The 21,014-nt window shown below is 41.0% G+C and overlaps 1 protein-coding gene across 1 annotated transcript; it reads left to right on the top strand.

Annotated features, from left to right (window-relative positions):
* Window positions 1–2,073: 2,073 nt before the first annotated feature.
* Ca2 (carbonic anhydrase 2) lies at window positions 2,074–16,229 on the top strand. The gene is made up of 7 exons (XM_021157665.3): window positions 2,074–2,601; window positions 3,651–3,848; window positions 10,560–10,678; window positions 11,030–11,122; window positions 12,144–12,206; window positions 13,358–13,513; window positions 15,429–16,229. The coding sequence occupies exons 1-7, from the start codon at window positions 2,568–2,570 to the stop codon at window positions 15,546–15,548; spliced, it is 783 nt and encodes a 260-aa protein (XP_021013324.1). The 5' UTR covers window positions 2,074–2,567; the 3' UTR covers window positions 15,549–16,229.
* Window positions 16,230–21,014: the final 4,785 nt, after the last annotated feature.

Raw genomic sequence — 21,014 nt, 5'->3', positions numbered from 1 at the left:
TATATATATATATATATATATATATATATATATGTATGTATATATCTCCCAGTCAGCTGGAGGCTCTCTCTCCCTTTGGCCAGATGCTCACTTTTGATATAGTTTGCATTGTGTTTTATACAGCTCTGTTTAGGACAAACTTTAAAGCCATAATTTTCTGATGGTTCAGGTGGCAGGTGATTAATGTGCACTCACTAACTTAATTCTTACAACAGTCCTAACTGGGTGTAATTATTCTCACTTCCCACATGAGCAAGCAATAGCAAATTAGGATGCTGGTTTACAAACTAATGATTAAATAGTTCTATCAGTTTAGAATATTGCATCATAGACAGTAGGCTAGGGACATGCCTACAGACAGGACTCTAGGAGTCCTAAGAAGTAAATGGCTGTTAGTCTCCCTAAAAACTTAATACTCTAACGACTATGAAACTATCTACTTATTTCATTAATTATTGAATAAATCATATATTTCTTTATAAAATATATTAGCTAGCTATATTTAGTGTAAATCAAATGCTTTGCCATTTTGTTTAAAAATTTTGTTCTGATTTATCTCAGACTTTTTGTTATCATAATTGGAACATGTCTTAGTAACTTTATATTTTTTTCTGATTATGTTATATATACCCATATATATGAGTATATGTGTGTATATGTACATTGAATATGAATATGTACATATGTATGTATATACATACATATATACGTAAATTTCCCCCACCTCCTGGGTTAGAAGGAAGTACATTTCTTCCCTCTAAAAAGACATGAATACATAAGCACTGGTTTTATTTTTACAAGCCCAGTGTTACTATCTGGCAGCCAGTGAATGACTGCCTGGGAGGAATGTCCCCAGTACAGCAGAGCTAGACAGTGACTGATCCACATGATACTATGAAGTCATCTCCATCATGAAGACCTGGCAGAAAGAAAATGCCTATAGCCTCTGTAATTTGAAAAGAAAATGAATATGAGATATAATACCTGATGCTCTCTTGACTGTCCAAAGGTGGGCAAGGAGACTCCCTAGCAGGAGCCTGGCTCCCACTAAAACGTACCAGACAGAATGAGGATTCCCGTAGCTGCAACCAGAATTGGTGGGGTCAGAAGCCTTGAGAAGCACTTCATCAAAATCTGTTCTTATATCATGCATGGTAGTAATGGAACAGGAAGTGGGAAACTCCTAGCAAACTGTGCATCTCTAGTGTCACAGATGCAAGGGACTATTTGTGAACTGCACTTTGTAATGGTCATATATAACATTCTTCATCAAACATTTCTTTTGATATCAACCTGGAGAGTCTTGTATAGAGAAGACCATAATTTTCTGAGTCTTTGTATAAGAACAAGGAGATCTATATGTGCATCATCTTTGTGTGGCACTGGGTGAAATAAAGGCACATAATGAGTCTGAGAACACTTAAAATGTAGTCAGATATTTTTCATTATACTTACACATAGATTTTAATATATAGGTAACGTGATGTCTAGGTGCCTCCATAGAAACACAAAAAACTGTACCCTTCTCAATTTGAATTCTAAATAATATGGCCCCAGGTCCACAATAGATTCAATACAAAAAAAAAAAAAAAAAATTGTTCTCAAAGTCAAATAAGAAAAAAAAAGTGTTAGGTGAAGAAAAATGTTTAAATAAAAATACACAAAAAGAACATTGAAAGGTGTGTCCCCGGAACACCCACGGTCCCTGGAAAGCCATAGAGCTACTTTTATTTTTTATTTTTTAAGTTTTGTGTTTTTTGTTTTGTTTTGTTTTGTTGGGGGGGGGGTGGTTTCGGCTTGTCAAATACAAATTCCTTTGCCAGGAAGGGGAAGTTCTCATCTCCTTGGAAGACATTTTAAAAATCCAATTCCAAAAAGCAAAGCGATTTGTGAGAAGTGTTGGTTATGTTACATCAACAGTTCGGTGCCTAGGGTTAATTTGTGGAGCAAGAGGGAAGCTGGAGGGCGCCCTGGCGGCAAAGCCGGGTCGTCTTCCCGCAGCCCGGCAGCAGGGGGCCCCCCCCCGCTTCCCGCTCCCGGCTCCAGGATCCCCGCTCCCGGCGCCTCTAGGACGCTCCCCGCCCAAGGTCAAACTCCGCAGCCGCGTGCGTGCGGGCCGCGGCCGGGTGGCCGGCTGGCCCGCCAGCTCTGGGAAGCGGAGCCGCGCTGTGCGGGCCGGTGGCCAGGTCTGTCCTCACAATGGGGCTGGGGATTAGGGGCGCCGGCCCGGGAGGCTGCGCCGCGCCGGGGCGAGCTGGAGAGCGTGCAGCTGCTGCAGAGCGGGTCGGACGCAGAAGCGGAGAGCAGCCGGAGGGCGCCCCGCCCCAAGCAAGGTGCGGGGGCCCTCGAACACCGAGGCCTCCGCCTGTCACCTCTGCCTGTCACCTCCGTCCGCCACCTCCACGGTCTCCTCCCCTTGCTCAGGTCCACTCGGTCCCTCCCCTGGGCCGCCCAGAGCACCAAGTTGGCGGGAGCCTATAAAAGCCGGACGGTGCGACCCGCGACACACACTGCAGGACCGCTAGACGGACGACAACTTCTGCTCTGCCCCAATCACCGGCGTGACCATGTCCCACCACTGGGGATACAGCAAGCACAACGGTGAGTGGGGAGGCCGCGCGCTCCGGGCCGCGCGCTCCGGGTCTCGGCTCAGGCACCTGCCTCGCTCCGCAGATCCCGGAGCGCAGCTTGGATGCCGGGTCTCCGCTCTGGTCTGTCCCTGGCGCCAGACCTAGAGCGCTGTCTAGGATCTGATCTCAAACTTGCTTGGCCGCGCACAGGGGTTGGGAGGGATAACCCAACGCAACACCCGACGACAATACCTATGGGGACCACAGCCGGTCACCCTAGGCTAACCTAGGCAGAATCGAGCAAGGGTTGTTACTAACATTTTAGTTGTGTGTCGCAGAAAGGTTAAGGGGAAACACTTGTCCCCTTCACATCAGTATCTGCTGCACTGTGGCTAAGATTCCCAGCGCACTTTGTTGTGGCATCTTCTGGAGCCCGGTTGGGTCTAATTGCGAGTTTTCCATGCATCTTTCAACTTCTAGTGTTAGAGGGTCAATCGTAGATACCTAGACGTCTTCCAGATCAAAGGCCTTGGTATATGACGCCATCTGAGGGGAAAAGAAGGTGCACTAGCTTGTGGTTGTGTGGGTTCCCCAGCAAAGATAGTTCTAAAGGAGGGGTCTGAGCCTGAGTTTTGGTCTATATGGTCTTTACTGTCACCTAGTGTGGCAGCACGAGGCTCTCGGACCTGTTATAATGCCTTAGAATCTATGTTCCAAACTCAGTCACAAGAGGACTTATATCCCCAGTCAGACCACTCTGTTTTCAGTAGTTCTGTCCAGTATTAGTCACTGAATTTGAGTAAAAAGATCTCAAAATTGCTAACGCTTGTCTGACAATGTTAAGAAATCGATGTATATTGACTCTAATTTTCGTGTTGGCCTTATGAGGTAGACTTGGAATATTATTACCCCATGTTACAAATAAAAGGACTGAGGCACATTTTGTTTTCATAAATGTTAAGTTAGTATCACCTCCGAATGTGGAACTGAGCAGACTGTGTCTAGAAACACCAGTGGCTTCCGGTGGCTGGTGTCTCCTTTCCCACAGCAATGACTTCACAGCTGTCTTCTCATATCTAGGACCAGAGAACTGGCACAAGGACTTCCCCATTGCCAATGGAGACCGGCAGTCCCCTGTGGACATTGACACAGCGACTGCCCAGCATGACCCTGCCCTACAGCCTCTGCTCGTATCTTATGATAAAGCTGTGTCCAAGAGCATTGTCAACAACGGCCACTCCTTTAACGTTGAGTTTGATGACTCTCAGGACTGTGCAGGTCAGTGTTTAGGAAAACATGGGGCTTTTAGCCAATAGTTATTTTCTGTCTTAATGGAAAATACAGGGACACCGGCAGGAGGTCCCTGCCACCACAATTTGTGTCCAAAAGCTAAGATGTCACTCTGATTTCTTTCATAGGTCCTAGAAGTAGGCTAATTACTGTGAAGTATCCTCAGGGACTGTCAGATATGTAGGGCATCAGGCAAGGTGCCTGTGGGATGTCACGGAAAGCAAGTCAGGTCTTTAGCAATACAGAAACCAGGGAATTCATGAAATTTTAAGCTTTTAAGATTCTCTTTAACACATTTGTCCTCCTAGATGAGAGCTATCCTCAGTAGGTATAACTTAATGTGTACTGCCTTCAAGTCAGTAGTGCAGAAAGGGATCATAATCTGAATATTTAAAAGGTTGAAGTTCTTGGTAAATATTGTTTGTATTTGTCAGTGTTGACATAGGGTGAGTATATAAAGATATAAGTATCTCGTTCAAAAATTTTTTCCACGGTGAAGATTTTTCAGAGTTGTTTGGATATGCTTAGGCAGTTACTGAAAAAAAATCCAATTACCATAATTTATTTGTAATAGGGCCTGCTGACAGGATGCTGGTGAATGCTTTCTTCTTTATTTAGAAAAAGGAGACCCAGTCCCATTTAGACACAGTGGCTGCCTTTACGGCCTGCTGGTTGATTTAATTGCCAGTGTCCTATTTTCCTGAATATTTTCCTTTGAAGGTCACTGAATGAAATGGGACTGTAAACACATTGTTTGCTAGTGGTTTGGAGTAAGGGGTATTTTAGAGGAAAAGGGCAAGACAGAGGAAACAGCTACTAGTGCTGTCAGAGTTGGAGCTAATGACCATGCTAAATAATAGCATGCTATATAATGTGTAATTAAAGTATTACAATCAGGTTGGCCATTATGTTTCAAAAGCAGCAGAGAAATCTCAAATACCTCAGTCAGAATTAACAGTTGAAGAAAGGTGGGTTTTTAGTAATCCCAGCACTAGGGTGGCAGAGGCAGGCAGATTTCTGAGTTCAAGGCCAGCCTGGTCTACAGAGTTAGTTCCAGGACAGCCAGGGCTACACAGAGAAACCCTGTCTCAAAAAAGAAAAAAAAAATCTCTTCTCCAGGGCAGGGGTTTTTGAACCTGACAAGTCATTCAGGGTCGGTCAGTTTAGAGGAAGCTAGGATGGGTGATTGGTCTAGAACTGTGTGTGGCCAGAGTAGGCTTCAGAACTTGTTGAGCCTGTCTATCAGCAGGGGCCTGCTTGCGGAAGGCTGAAATCTTACAGATCCTTTGTCTTAAGCTGCCAGGTTTTTGTCTCAAGTGATGAGGGTGCCAAAGAAGTGGGTTATCCTGGAAATTCGCACCTTTGCTACCTAGCCATGGCCCCCTCCCTATCTGCTTAACTGTCTTTCTCACTCCTGTCTGCCCTCATCACTAAGATCAGTTCACACTTCATAAACTAAGGGTCATGGGGGCAGGTGAACCTTTCTGTTGTCCTCAGAATCCACCATGTATTGAAAATATCTAAAAGAGAAGAACATACAAATATAGGCTCTGACTATAACTTTGATACAAAGAAACTGTTCAAGGAAGTGTAGACTCTTGAGTTGAGATCCAAAAGATCATAGAAAGGATTGGGGTAAGAATTCTCTGAAGGAGAATCTGAGGCTCTAACACAGGAGACAAACAACATGGGCCAGGGGGGTTGAAGAGAGGAAGCCAGCTCAGCTGGCACAGGTCAGGGTTCCGGCGCTTTTGGAGACTAGAGTAAAGGAGATGGTTCCATACTAGGAGCCTGCAGCTAAGCCCTTGAATTTTCAAGCAGGAAGGGGGTGGGGAGCAGGATGTATGCTTGCCAATTCTTCTTTTGACTTAAACTCCCTTCCCTGGTGGGAAATCCTGGAAAGTCTGTTAGCTAGAGATTCACAGACAATGTCCTCAGTTGGGTGTCTATCAACATCTGTGAGAAGGAAAGGCTGTCAGGTTGGTGCTTATACAAATGATGTGGTCGTAGGAACTGTGGAAGCATGGAGGAGGCTTAGTAACTGACATGATACTTCAATAAAGGCTTTCCAGAAGGTTCATTCAGAGAAATAAAGGGTTTGGGTGTTTTGGAAGAGACTCCAGCAAAGGGCTTTAGGAACCCCCAGGGGATTAAAGAGAGCACAGGATGTGTGTCTGTGTGCCCTAGATAGCAACACAGTCTAGGAAAAACAAGGGTCAGCAAAGATTAGAGTTCTCCTTTGCCCATGAAAGACTCCTTTATAATTTGGCTAGTATCTCCTATCTCTTTCAGTTACTCTGGTTAAACAAAAATCTAGAATGCATTAAAATATTGATATAAAAGGAAAACCCACTTACAGAAAATGTTAAATAGTAATATGTCACATGGAAATATGCTACATAGATTTTCTTTTTAAAAAGATTCTTAGAGTCTCAAGTTTAACAAAGGGAAGTGATACTATAGTCAGCCCACAACATGAAGAAAAGAAGGAGGGAGGGAAGGAAGGAAGGAAGGAAGGAAGGAAGGAAGGAAGGAAGGAAGGAAGGAAAGAAGGGAGGAAGGAAGGAAGGAAGGAGGGAAAGAAGGGAGGAAGGAAGGAATAAAGAGAAAGAAACAAGGAAGCAAGGCAGGAAGAAGGAAGAAAAGAAAGAATCACTTGCCGAGGCTTGTTCTTTGCGGCACTACTTTCTAACTAGCAGCTGTTTACAAAGAATATAATGAAGTATCTTCAGATGATAAATATTATCAGTCTTTAGCTGTATGTACCATGTCTTTAAAAGCCAATGTAATTTTTCTTTACATTTAAAGCCTAAAAGTAATTTATTTTTGTTACTTTATATATTATTTCAAAAGTTAACATTTTAGCAATGTTTTATTGAGGTATTTTTGTTCGTTTGCTTTAGCATTTTTAGTCTTTCAAATTTTTTATTTTCTGTATTTAAATGCATCAGTCATTTACACCCCCTCTACCCCCCGCCCTGCCCCCCAGCACTGGGATCTCAGCCTTCTAGAATTTATCTTGAAGTCAGGCCTTGCAGTGTGTTCCGAATGTTATCTTATACCCAGACTTAAGTACCTGGTGTCAGAAGCTGAGCTAGCTGGCTCTGCTGTTGTGTTTACTTGCTTGGAGGTAATTCTCCTAAAGCATGGAATTAATGTCTTAGACTGAAGCTCGCACTAAAGTAGTCAACATTCCTTTAAAGCCAATAATCTCAAATTAATGAAAAATTGCTAATAATGTTCTTTTTAAAAGCACTGTTCAGAAACAACCTTCTCCGCTTGAAATGTTTTCCTGCCAGCTTTTTCTGGTACAAAAGGAGTTCAAAGCATTAACCATTCCTAACTTATTAACTCTTGCGGATAAGTTTAAAACTCTCTGCTTTATTGCAAAGTTGGGGATGAATAATGAGAGCAATGTCAGAATTCTTGGGTCAGCACCCACATCTTGTTCATCTCAGTTAGCTCTCCTTTTAAAAACAGAAACAGTATTTATTTGTTTATGCTACTTCAAGAAGAAAGAAAGAGGTTGAGTGACTCCCCTGTTTGCCTTTGAAGCCAACCATTGTCTGGATAACATAATGAGGCTTTGTACCTGGGTTCTGTTGAACTTTCAAGGGACTTAATTTTGGAGCTCGAAATTTACCGGCCACAAGAGATCATAAGCAACCAATGAAGGGTTCCCATGCACGTAGTTAGTAATGTCAGAATAATTATTAATACCTAGGACAATGACCAGAGTTTCCTAAACACTCTTGAGTCCTGACACTTACTCCTAAAAAGTGTCAGTTTAAATTTATGTAATCGCTAACCAGGTTCCACTAAAACTGTTGGGCACTTTGAATTGTAACTGGTTAGAAGAAGTGGAACCGAGCCACCCCTCTCAGATTTGTTTGCATGACTATAGTGCTGGGATTATTCCCTGCTGTCAATGCAAGAGGATGCATAATCTAATCAATAGTAAAGGTTGTAACCGTGGATTTTAGAATTCCAGACTATTTGTGGAGAAAGTAGTTCAGCTATTAACATGTAAATTGTATCTGTGGAAAGTATTTATTTGTCTGAAAGGAAATTGCTAAAATATTTGTTTATGAGCAACACATTTGGAGAATGTGAACTTGTAATTTGGGATTAAGGGAGCTTACTTACCCCGATGGTCTTTAGCTTGTTGTTCAAATAGATCTTAATTTTCAATAGTGACTAAGAAGAAAAATAGTGAAAAATGGTAAAATTTCAATGATTTTATATGGGTTCTTAATTTATTTTAGTAGTATAAAATCTCCTATCATAATGAAAATACTGCTAAATAATTTTTTAAGTCCAGTATATGAAGACATTATATAGTGTTACGGTATTTATATTATGTTTAACTGATGACAGATTATAAAGGCTAAAAAATTGGGACAAATTTTGATATGAAATTTAAATTAAAGTTTGAAAGTTCTTTTCCGGTATCTGCCACCTGGTGGAATGTGTTTCTATGGCACACAGAGAGTGCAGACTCTGCCGAAAGCCTGCCCCACTACTAAGGCCTGGGTTTTACAGAGAAGAAGTGATTTCTACTACAGAGAAGAAGCATAAAGCCAGTGATTTCTACTACATGGAAAAATATTTTCACATGAGAAAAACTGATTTCATTATAAACCAAGAGAGTTTTTAAATGGTATATAGTAATCAGAATAAATAAATATATCTTGTAATATAGTATAAGCTATATTTAATCAAAGTATTGTAATTTTTATTTCTTAGACAAAATAATACATGTTCCATCTATACATGATAAAACAACTGTATGATTATAACAATGTTTTCCAAGCATGAAATCAACTCCATATTCACAATTGTCTGAAACCTGACGTGAATTGCTGCTGTCTGTAGCAATTCTGTTCTAAAGAATTAATAACTTTTTTCTAATTACAATGGACTTTGAATCTGCATAGCAACAGTTTTATTTTAATGTGAGCTAAAATAGCTGTCCAGTGTTAAAGATTACCACTGGGCATGTTTACATTGAATTGTTTCTTTTGGTGTTCACAAAGCCTTTCAAAATAAAGGTGTATGTGGAGTTAAACATATTTGTAGTTACAATATCCCCCAAAACAATTGAAAGATGATGGGATTTCAAAGAACTAATGGGAATGTTTAGTCACTTTACAATGTGAGGTGGTAGCTTGATTCTCTTTCCTGGGAAAGCAAATTCTCTTAACACTGGTGATGCCTGATGCTTAGGGTAGGTTCCCTGAACTGGATATGCCCTTGGTTGAGGTAACGACTCTATAAATGACATTTCCTGTATATGATTGGTCAATTGGTTGTGAGCTTTGAGGAAGTAATGTACAGAAATTTCCCCCTAGTACTTAGTTGCTTGGTAAAGATGATTTCATTGTTATGCAGGTACTATTAAGAAAAGTGTTCGTTCATTTCTGAGAAAACAAACAAACAAAAATCCAAATAAACTAGTATAGGAGGCTGGGCTTAATGTTTTTCCTTGCTGACTCGTCTGTGCTTTAAGGGACTTGATCTTAGCATTATATATACAAGTTCATATTTCTTCACATATGTGTAATATAACAGCATTTATGATTCATTCTTCCTGTTTTCTCTTGGCCTGTTGGAAGCATCTGCAGCCAGTGATTGCATAGTTGCCGTGGAAAGGCTACCCTGCATATCTCATCAGATTCACCCTTTACTTTGAATAGATTTAGCTACTGGCTAAACATATTTAAGTGAAATGAAGCAAATGATATTTACTAAACAGACTCGGTTCTATGTTTTACAAAGCCACCATGGAGTTAAGCTCATTATTTTATAAAATTATTGTCTAAGGCCAAAAAATGTACCTAAAGGAACAGCTGCTTTAATCCCAGTCCTAGGAAAATAAATTAGTAGAACTTGGTTACTTCTGAAAGTATTTGATTATATTGTTTAAATATCATAGATACATACAAGTAAGGTAAAGGTTTTAATTGTTCCTTCTATTATCATCCTCTTCCGAGATACACTGGACAAGTACCTTGAATGCAGGGATTGAAGCATGTGGCTTCTCTGATGATTTATTGATTAAAGACTACCTAGTTTCAGGATAGAGAATCCAGGATAGCTCCTGTACTTAGAATTTTAGCTTGTGGGAGAAAACAAAGCATGCTGAGCTGTACATACAGTTGATAGAGATGATACAGATGATTATTAGTAAAATAAGTGAATGCACACATTTTACAGGTTAGGAAGGCCTAAAGGTTTGATACAAGTTTTCAGGGGGTAACGCCAGTTAGTGTAAACATAAAATAGTTAAGTTTTACAATATTTTAAAATTTCCCCCCCAAATTCTGGTATGTGACTGGTAGGAAGTCAGGACAATCTTTGGGCCACATAGAAAACAGGTCCTTGGGCTCACAGACCGATCAGTCCACTAGTCCTTTCACTAAATTGTAAATTAGTGTCATTGTAAATCTCCTCTCTCTGAATCTTTACCTATAGAAGACAATGCCACTAATAAGTCCAGCAATGATCGACAAGGCATCTATTGTCCATCAGTTAGCACATTGGAAAATAAAACCGTTGAAATATCTTTGAGAAGCACTCTATTAAATCTGTCTCATTTTAATTTCTGTGTGCGTGTGTGTGTGTGTGTGTGTGTGTGTGTGTGTGTGTGTGTGTGTGGTATGTATACAGAGACATTACATGCATGCATTATAATTCCAGTGCTGAAAGAAGGACCCCTCAGTGGCACCTACAGATTGATTCAGTTTCACTTTCACTGGGGCTCATCTGATGGCCAGGGCTCTGAGCACACCGTGAACAAAAAAAAATATGCTGCAGAGGTAAGATCTTGTTTACAGGGAAAATCGTATTTAGCACTAATTTCCAGCCCATACTGAGTGGACAAACTCTTTGCCAAAGATCTTCCATTGGTTTCTTAGGTGTTTTTGTTAATAGCACTGAGTTTGTTTTATTATAAATCCATAAATAAAATCTGCGGTTTCTGAAAATTCTACGTGTCCTTGACTTAGCATTGCTCTTGAAGTGATAAGTGCTATAACCAGTATAATTAGAATTAAATCCACATTTTTCTGTGATAACCTCGCGCTACAAACGGAAGAGTAGTTACTCGGTCAGGTCTGTTGGATTTTATCGTGCGGATCATTGACTGCTTTTGTCTCCCATGACTTTAGCTTCACTTGGTTCACTGGAACACCAAATATGGGGATTTTGGAAAAGCTGTGCAGCAACCAGATGGACTGGCTGTCTTGGGTATTTTTTTGAAGGTTAGTTAATGGCCCAGTCGCTTGGGTTTTTTTCTATGTTTGAGGTGATTGACTAGGCAGAATATTTATAACATGGAGAACATTCTACAAAAATCTGAGGAAATGCTTCTGATGCTAAAGCATTTTCAGGTTTAATTCTCCCTCCATCACTCATGTCTTCGTTATGGATATCTGAGGGACATTTTGGAGTGTGTCACTTAGAAACTAGTGATATTAATGGGAAGAAGAGACAAAATGTAACTGAAGATGGCCAATAGGATATAATTTGTTTAAATTGAACCTTAAGTGAAGGTTACTACTCTGTTTTGGGCGGACAGCTAAATTGAGATCAAGTTCTGATGGGGTGGTTCTAGGTGGTTCAATGTCAGCAAATTTTAGGAACTGTAGGATCTCAGAGTTGAGCCGCCCCTAGCAAGTCGGAAAGGGGAGTCTAGAACATTGGATGGGCATTTACGAGTGTCCCATGCTGAAGTGGACGCTACAGGGGCTCCTTGCGACACCCAGAGGCCGCAGTCAGAGAACCGTGATAATAGTGCTCAGGATATAATCCTGAGAAGCGCTAGTGTGAGGTTTTAAAGCACTGAGGACATGGTTAGTGATTTTTGGAAAGGAACAGGAGTCAAGGGACTACTAGGAAACCTAGAGGGGGCGGGGAGGGGCAGGGATTAGGCAGGAAGAGTGTGTAGGAGGAGGGTAGGCAAGAGTGTGCACTCCTCAGGCATCCACTGAGGTAAGATCTTGTTCTTTCAGCTTAGTGGTTGGAGGAGATAGGACACAGAGCAAGCTAATTCAGGGGAGTGCGTTACAGAGACAGAAGCTGAGGTGGGTTAAAGATTCAGTGACTGCTGCCAAAACATGTGTTGACAGTGTTTACAAGCCACGGATGTCTAAGGGGTGGATTTTACTTGTTGCTGCTTTTGTTGTTGTTTTTCTCTGAACAATTTTTGATAGAGTTGCTCAAATCAAAATTGTGGTGGTGCCAATTGACTCATAAGGCCTTATAACCCCTGCATTTCTGCAGATTGGACCTGCCTCACAAGGCCTTCAGAAAGTCCTTGAAGCACTGCATTCCATTAAAACAAAGGTAAGTCTTTTAATACTCTTGATTTTAAAAACTTCCTTTGATCAGAATGGATAGTCTTGTTGATGTCATGGTGTTTTCATGAACAGTTTACTGGAGGTAAATAATTGCTTCTATATAATGATTTTTTTCTTTCTGCAAAAGTAGCTTCTAATTCTGATAAATAGTGTGATTTGTAATGATTTGCTATTAGAAGCATACATATGCAAGAACTAGAGAACATCAAAGAGTCAGAAAAGTCCTCTGAACGAACCACCCATTGATTCATACAGAAAATGCTCGTGAGAAACTTGCTATGTTATGATCACTACATTAATCAAGAGATCGAGAGGTGTGTGGGATGAACAAAGGCCTGCTTCGTGGAAATTCATATTCAATGACCTGAGTTCCTCCTTCTATGCTTTAATCCTCTGTGCAGCAATGATGTGCTGCAGATTTTGGTCATCCACCTGCAATGACTGGTCACCTGGCAGGTTGGCTACACAAAGCTCATCTTCCAACTGACATACCACCCAGCTTATTACATGTAAACCGTTGCAGCTATCCTTCCCGTCCTTGAATCACATGTGATTGCCCTGATGATGCATTTTCCATATGGCCCTATTCTTTCTCCTGATTGCTAATTATGTCTAGTTCTCTTTATTTATTCTCATCTTATATTGCTTCGTCTCTCAGTGACCTTATAAAGAACACAGTGGTGTGAAATCTCACATTTCCACCCACAGTTACTGCTTTAAAAGTGCTGTGTCCAGAGCTGAACACTGTGTTTTAATTCTAATGGATCTCTGAAATATCATTGCAAAATTATCACCTTACTATCAAAGAACCTACATTTCTATTATTGCAACCTAATTATATTTACCATTTTAGTGGTAACAATATAGCTTTAAATGCCAGATGTAATCAGTTAAGGACACTGAAAAAATCCTAAGGAATTGTTTTGATGACAAGATGAAACAGTAATTTTGGACGCTCTCACTTGCCAATCTATGTTTCCAAGCAAAATGTCCAGTGCTAGTGCTCTTCATTTTGTTTGTCAATAAACCTGAAACCTCTGCACACAAGCCTTGCAGTAAGAGCTGACTAGACCTGTGGATGACAGTCTTTCCTGCTAGAGTCTTGTGCTGACTGTTTTCTGTGTATTTGCCCTGCAGGGGAAGCGTGCGGCCTTTGCTAACTTCGATCCTTGCTCCCTTCTTCCTGGAAACTTGGACTACTGGACATACCCTGGCTCTCTGACCACTCCGCCTCTGCTGGAAAGTGTGACCTGGATCGTGCTCAGGGAGCCCATTACTGTCAGCAGCGAGCAGGTTGGTTTTCTAAGGAGAGTTCTCTATCAGTGGAGGCAGAAAGGCTGCTCTTCCCAGTCAGGCCTGGGATTTAATCCTCCTGTGGTCTCACCCTGTGGCTGTTGTCACAGAGTGTTTGGCAGTAAAGATTTGCTGGTATTAGCCAGCACCTTCGGCAGTACTTAGCTAGGTTGTTTAATCTGGGAAAGTGTTGTTTATTGTGAGGATTATAGGAGAATGATATCTGCTTATTAGCTTATTCCTTTTTAACAGCTAGGAGGAAAGAGAGTCTTTGAAAAACAAGATTTCATATTGAAAGTTATACAGATGTTAGTGATAGTTCCCAGCCTCTTGCTCACGAAGAGTTTAGCATAATCTTGTGATTGTGAGGCGCACTTCTGAATCCTGACAGTCCTCCTGGCTTCCTTAGCATAAAGCCGAAATGTGGGAAATGGACATTTCTCAGGAATTCCAAAAGGGAGATCCCTGTAATATAAAAGAAGCCAGTTTTGAAATCACAATTGTTTGAGGGCCTGTGTAATTTAAACCTAGAAATTTTTGGAATCATGAATGTTTAGACCTGTGATATGCAAGAAAGGTCACATTGCCAAACTTTATTTCACTGTCTGGAATTTGTTGATAAAACTGCAAGCCCAGGAAAATAGAAGTGCGTTCCATGAAGTGGCCGAGAACACACTTCCTTTCTGTGCTCTCTGTTAGAATATTAATGTGTTAATCATAAAAATAGTTCACACATGTCCTCTGAGGAAATCAATATACAATTAGAACTCACATGCAGTGTAATCAAAGTGGGCCACAAGATGGTATGTTTGCCTGGTATGTGGCTTGAAAACTAACCCGGAGTTTTAACAATTGAGCAAGCACTGTCAAGTAGCACGAGGCAAAAATGAAAACGCCACTTCTTGTTGTAGATGCGGTGCTTGAGACATGGTGCTAAACATCGGCATTCCATTCATTTCTCCACTAAGAAGAACTTAGATATTTCAAAGTTTTCTATCAATAGCAGCTTTGATAGGTAGATTTATTGCCTGCACATACTCTAGTGCCAAATACAGATAGCTATGGACAATGAATTTACCCTGTACTCTAGAAAATGGTATGAAACTATACATATGAATTGCATGTTTTGGCAAGATCCCATAGTAGGTGCATATTTGCATTTCGTGGTCCACAAACAGGATCTGGAGGTCTTGTGTACAGCTCAGAGCCACAGCTCTGGTTCCTCCTCTGAGATGCCCTTTGTTTCGCTATGCTTCTTGGCTCTATTCAACGTAGGTGGTTGAAAAACCTCTTGAGCACCACATCCAGGCACACCCACCTCTGAGGCAGCCTCCACCGATTTCCTGGGAACACAGAAGCCTTGTATTGAAGATCAGAGATGCTTAACAAATCTTCCCATCATGCTCATGAGCATTGTGTTCCTTGTTCATTTCTAAGTCACACTTGTCAGACTCTAGCAAGAGAAAGTGTTAGCATGAAAGACCAAAACTGACTGGAGTTACCTATCGTGTTGCACTTTGTCTTCTCTGTGACAGAAAATACAACTTTAATATGTATTTAAAACTTTATGTTGCTTTACATGCCATAGGAATTTACAGATTTTTGTTCAATTTAAAAGGAAAGCAAGAAAAGCAAGCTCATGAAAATTTCTATTTAAAGAAAGATCCCAGTGGCTTTGTATAGTATATGTAAATAGATTTTTCATGTGGAGGCTGCATTTAGCTGGTTGTTTGTTTGTTTGAATTTTTTTTCTTTTCCTTTTTTGTCTGCCTCCCAAGTTCTGGGATCAAAGGTGTATACCTGCGTCCGCCCCCCCCACCCCCGCCCCATGAAGGCTGAATTTAAATCTAAAACATGTCACTTTAAGTATGTAATATTGTGAAACTAATTTCTTTAATTACATTGTGTCTTTTAGATGTCTCATTTCCGTAAACTGAACTTCAATGCGGAGGGGGATCCTGAAGAAGCAATGGTGGACAACTGGCGTCCAGCTCAGCCGCTAAAGAATAGAAAGATCAAAGCGTCCTTTAAATAAAATGACTCTGCAGCAGGGGTCCAAACAGCACAAGTGTGGCTGCCTCTCTGTAGCTAAGCACAGTTAGGCTTGGTGATTTGGATCCCAACTCTGCATCTGGTATTGTAGACCTTTTACCTCTCACCCGTTGTGCTTACTAATAAAATGTGAACAGCAAGACCCAGGTGTCTCATGTGGTGGCAGCACAGTGGCAGGCCAGTGGTCAACTTAGGGCATCTTTTCTCTGCCACGGCAATGCAACGCAAAGAACAGACAGGGCCTCTTGCTTCTCTTCACAGCCATAGGATAATGAATACTCAGGCCTGTTTGTTAAAATGCTATTTTTAAAACCATATGAGGGTAGAATGATTAATTACAAGTCCACATCATGAGACAAACTGAAGTAACTTAGGCAAAACAGGTAAAACAGTCATAGTTTTATGATTATAAATGAGATGAATGTTCACCCTTCCAAGATCTTATATTAAAGAAAAAATTTTAAAAAGCTTATATATTTGTAGCAAAGTTATTCTTAAAAATGAATTATGTTATAACTTAGTGACTTTTGATTTCTAGAGGTGTAAATGAAGATGTAAAAATTGATATAGTTGTGATACAGAGTATATTTCCCTTCAGATAACATACCACAGCATAATGGATAATGTATTTTAGATATATTCTCTAATAAAATTGAGAACTCTATTCTGGGTGCCTTATTGTCTGCGCCACAGGGACAGAAATGGGTGAACAAATGCCTGCCTACAGGATTCAGTCAATTCATTATGATGGTCAGCCATTACAACAGGCTTACAACGGAAACAAATCCCTGCAGCCATGTACCCACTGTTTACCAGTGGCCTTTTCTGAGCACTGGTGTGCTCCTGTAAGAGTCCTGAGAAGCTCATCCAGAGAGAGAGCCAGGACTGATGGGGCCACAAAAGGAGAAGCTGCTTCCCCCAAATGCTCCTCCAAACAGTTCCCTTGTCACATGCCCACAGTCAGGGGAGAGGGGTACACTGACCATAGACTCACCACAGTCAGGGGAGAGGGGTACACTGACCATAGACTCAACATCTCCGCAGCTGTGAGCCGGGAAAGGTTTTCTTCTTTTAAAGTCAGACATCTTGTTATATACAAGGCTAATTACCAGACATCTTCATTGCTTTTTAGTAAGTAGACTGTTTGTTTTATAGAACAAGACAAAAGTGAGCTGTTGGTTCTGAAACCGAAAGATCCATTTTCCACAAATTGAAAGCTACACAAGTTCCTTGCTATGCCCTGTCATGCTGGCTTCAGGCTGCAAATTGCCCCTCCTGCCCACCATTAAGGGATATTCTGTAGAACCTCAGGGAATGACATCAGCAAGTAAAGCCTTACCTCAGACATTAGAGAAGGATTGGGAATGAAAAGCATTCTTCCTGACAGAGGTGTAAGGTTACATATGAAAAATGTTTTGCACAGTTCATATAGCCTTGCACACTCTAGGCAACGTCAGAGATGTTGAGAGTTTCCCATCCACGTGTGTCTTTGATGGGAAGGTTGCTTCTTGGAGAAGATATGGACCTCAGTTCTTAGCACATGGTTCGGGCCTGTTTGACAGAAAACACTGCCTGCCAAGAAAAGAATTTTCCAGTGTTTGTTCCCAAACAGTCACTGGCTCTCTCATCATCTCCCACATTGCCAGATCCTAACATCTTTGAAGTCTGTATGCCTCATGACCCAAAGTCAACCCTCAGAAATGTACTTGGGCCAGAGACCTGAACACTGGATGCATAGAGAATTCTAAGCACACACACACACAGACAGTGTTGGTAAAATATGTGTTCATTGACATGTAAAATTTTATAAGTATATGTATCTATTGGTGACAACAGGGACAATGTAGAAAGGTTTGCTATTGTGTCCATACCCCTTCCTAGCATCCTACAAACAGAAGGTCTGTGTATTTTAGACAGAGGAATATAGGCTGGAGGTATCAGAATGTAGCGTACATTTACCCCACACATGTCCAAAGTTCACTCACCCACAACCTCCTTTCTCCTCAAGAACTCTGAACCTACCATTACTGTAATACTTAGTACCTTGGCTTGGTCTCATTTTTATCTATTTTTAACACATAGTCATTGTTTTATTTCCATCTTTTAAGCTACAGCATCTATGTATACACCTATATGTATCCAAACTTACATGATCCTGCACACTTTAACCATGCAGGATCACCTGCATACATTCGCACATGTATATATAGAGTGTGTCATCCAAGCATGCTATGGAAGGTCTTCTGCTTTCAAATTAAGACTATTCACCATGATGGTAGCTAGAGAGTTACAATACTTATTTTTCTTGTTATTAATCATTTAAAATTCTTTCCCTACACATCTGTAATGTCATATACTACATACAATGAAATAAAAATTACTCAACTTTACAGATGAAGCTTTGATGCCATATGAATCAGTGTTTATATTCTGTCCACAGTGCCTCTCACAGACCCAGTGCGCCCTGTCCAGTTTTGTCAAATCATCATACCCATACCCATTTCTTTTCTAAGAAGCTGGCTTTAGCCACCAAAATAAAATACCAAGCTTGTCTGGACATCATGAAAAAGGAGATTTAAGAATATGAAAAGGGCCAGACTAAGCCCAAAAGAAAAAGATTCAACTAGACCCCTCAAGCCTTATTGAATGCACAGATTTTTAGAGTATTTTTTTGAAATTACATTATTTCTCTGTTCCCTTACCTCTCTCCAAATCCTTCCATGTACACCCCCCTTTTTTTCCCCAAAATTGTGGTCTCTTTTTTCATTAATTGGTGTGTGTGTGTGTGCGCATGCACAGTTCTAAATACCGTTTTCAGTCTCTATAATGTTATCTGTACATCCCTTAAGTGAGGATTCCATGAGCTTTAGCTGTCTGGCCTCTGTGTAGCAAGTAGCAGGTTATAGGGGATTGGTTCAGCCAGGCTGCAATGCTAAGACCCTGGGCACTGTCATTACTTAACTATGTGATTAAGAAAAATATTAGACTTTCTAGAACTTCAATTTATCCATCCTCTAAGGGAGTATAATAAAGGGATTCTCACAAAAGTTGGTCTGAGGATGTAAAAAGGCAATCTGAGTAAAACTCTTAATGTATTATTTTTATTCACGTTACAGTCTAATTGAAGCCCCCTTCCCTCTTAGTCCCACTTTCATACCACTTCCCTCGTTCCCCCATCTCTTTATCCACAGAGAATGAGAGGCCCTTCATGGGTACCATCTCACCCTGAAACATCCAGGACTGATGCACATCATCTTCCCCTGAGGTCAGGCAAGGCAGGCCAGCTGTGGAATAAGGCACCAAAGGCAGGCAACAGAGTCAGAGATGGCCCCCACTCTAACTGTTAGGGGACCCACATGAAGAACAAGCTGCACATCTGCTACATAAGTCTAGGTGGCCTCAGTCCAGCCAATGAATGGTTGGTGGTTCAGTCTCTGTGAGCCTCCCTGGGCCCAGGTTAGTTTACTCTGTAGGTCTTCTTGTGGTGTCCTTGACCCCTGTGGTTCCTTCAATCCTTCACCCCATTCTTCCACAGGACTCCCCGATGATATTTGCCTATGGTTTGGCTTTGGGTCTCTGCATCTGTTTCTCTCAGCTGCAGTGGAAGGAGGAGGACTACAATCCTACAAAACCTCCCACCCAAAATTTGTCCTACCTACAAGTAGTTCAGGGATAAAAAGATGGAACCAAGATGGAGAGAATGGCCAACCAACAACTGCCCCAACTTGAGACCCATCACATGGGAGAGAACCAACCCCTGACACTATTAATAATACTCTGCTATGCTTATAAACAGGAGCTTAGTGAAATTCTGAGAGGCTTCATCCAGTAGCTAAGTAAAACTCTTAAATCATGCCTTCTTCACAGAAAATGCTCAATAAATTCATTAATCTTTGAAGTAAATTCATTGACTCATGATATAGAAGTAGATTTTTTCCAGGCTTTTGGAAATGAATAACCAAATAAGGAAATATACAGTTGATTTTACTGTCAAATGGACCTTGACATGTGGTGAGCATGTGGAATGTCTAATGTCTCTGGGAATAGCTTGGGGAAAGTCCACACTTACAACTCTGAAAATGTCCAAACTTCAGGAGGTACATGACTCATTAACTATCTAGCAGTCCCTGACAAAAATTGTTAAGACAGAAGAGTCTATCTCACTTAGTGTGGACATAGAGCTGTCAGTTATCAGGGTCCAAAAAGCATGTTTGTCAGTATGGTCTCAAACATTTTCACTCGGATTTGTTTTTCATTGCTTACTTTTTAGTTGATTTTGATGAGTAATTACAAAATAGTCAAAAAAGCCTTATGTTTACAATGTGTTGTTTTAAATGCCATTGCCTTTATAATTATCTTACATTTAACATATTTAAATTTTAATTTTTATGATCATGTGTATGCTTACATGCATTTATGTGCACCACATGCATGTGGGCATTGGATGCCCTGAATCTGGACTTATAAATGATTGTGACCTGCCATGTGGGTTCTGGGAAACAAATCTTGTTCCCAATACTCATGGGAACAAATACAGAGACAACGTATGGAGCAGAGACTGAAGGAAAGGCCATCCAGAGACTGCCTTGCCTGGGGATCCATCCCATATACAGTTGCCAAACACAGACACTATTCTGGATGCCAAGAAGTGCATGCTGACAGGAGCCTGATATAGCTGTCTCCTGAGAGACTCTGCCAGAGCCTGACAAATACAGAGGTGGATGCTCGCAGTCAACCATTATTCTGAGCATGGGATTCCCAATGGAGGAGTTAGAGAGAGGACTGAAAGAGCTGAAGGGGTTTGCAACCTCATAGGAAGAACAACAATATTAACTAACCAGACCCCCCCCGCACCCCCCCCCCCCCGCCAGAGGTCCCAGGGACTAAATCACCAACCAAAGAGTTCACATGGAGGGAACCATGACTACAGCGCATATGTAAGCAGAGGATGGCCTTGTCAGGCATCAATGGGAGGGGAGGCCCTTGTTCCTGTGAAGGCTCTATGCCCCAGTGTAGGGGAATTTGAGGAGGCAGGAGTGGATGAACAGGTGGGAGAGCACCCTCATAGAAGCAGGAGGAGGAGTATGGGATAGGGGTCTTGGGGGCAGGGGCTGGAAAGGGGATAACATTTGAAATGTAAATAAAGAAAATAACCAAAAAAAAAAAAAGCTTTTAACGGCTAAGTCATCTTTTTATTTTTAATATTTATGTCTTTAGTGGACTTAAAATGTACCTATTAATATTGTTATATCCAGCTTTGTGTACAAATCAGAAAAACATTTACATTAGTGTTTACATTTTTGATGTTTTCATTCTACCTAATAGAATTTCAGGATTCTTCATGAATAATTGTTCAGATCTGAGATATGTCTACATTTGTTTTAAAGACACTTCTTGCTCATAATTCAATGTGATTACTTGCTGAAACAGTAGGGAATCAGGGAACTCA

This window comes from Mus caroli, unplaced genomic scaffold (assembly GCF_978045245.1).
Source record: "Mus caroli unplaced genomic scaffold, Mus_caroli_1 scaffold_3, whole genome shotgun sequence".
NCBI lineage: Eukaryota > Metazoa > Chordata > Mammalia > Rodentia > Muridae > Mus > Mus caroli.
This window is presented reverse-complemented; position numbering and strand designations above follow the sequence as displayed.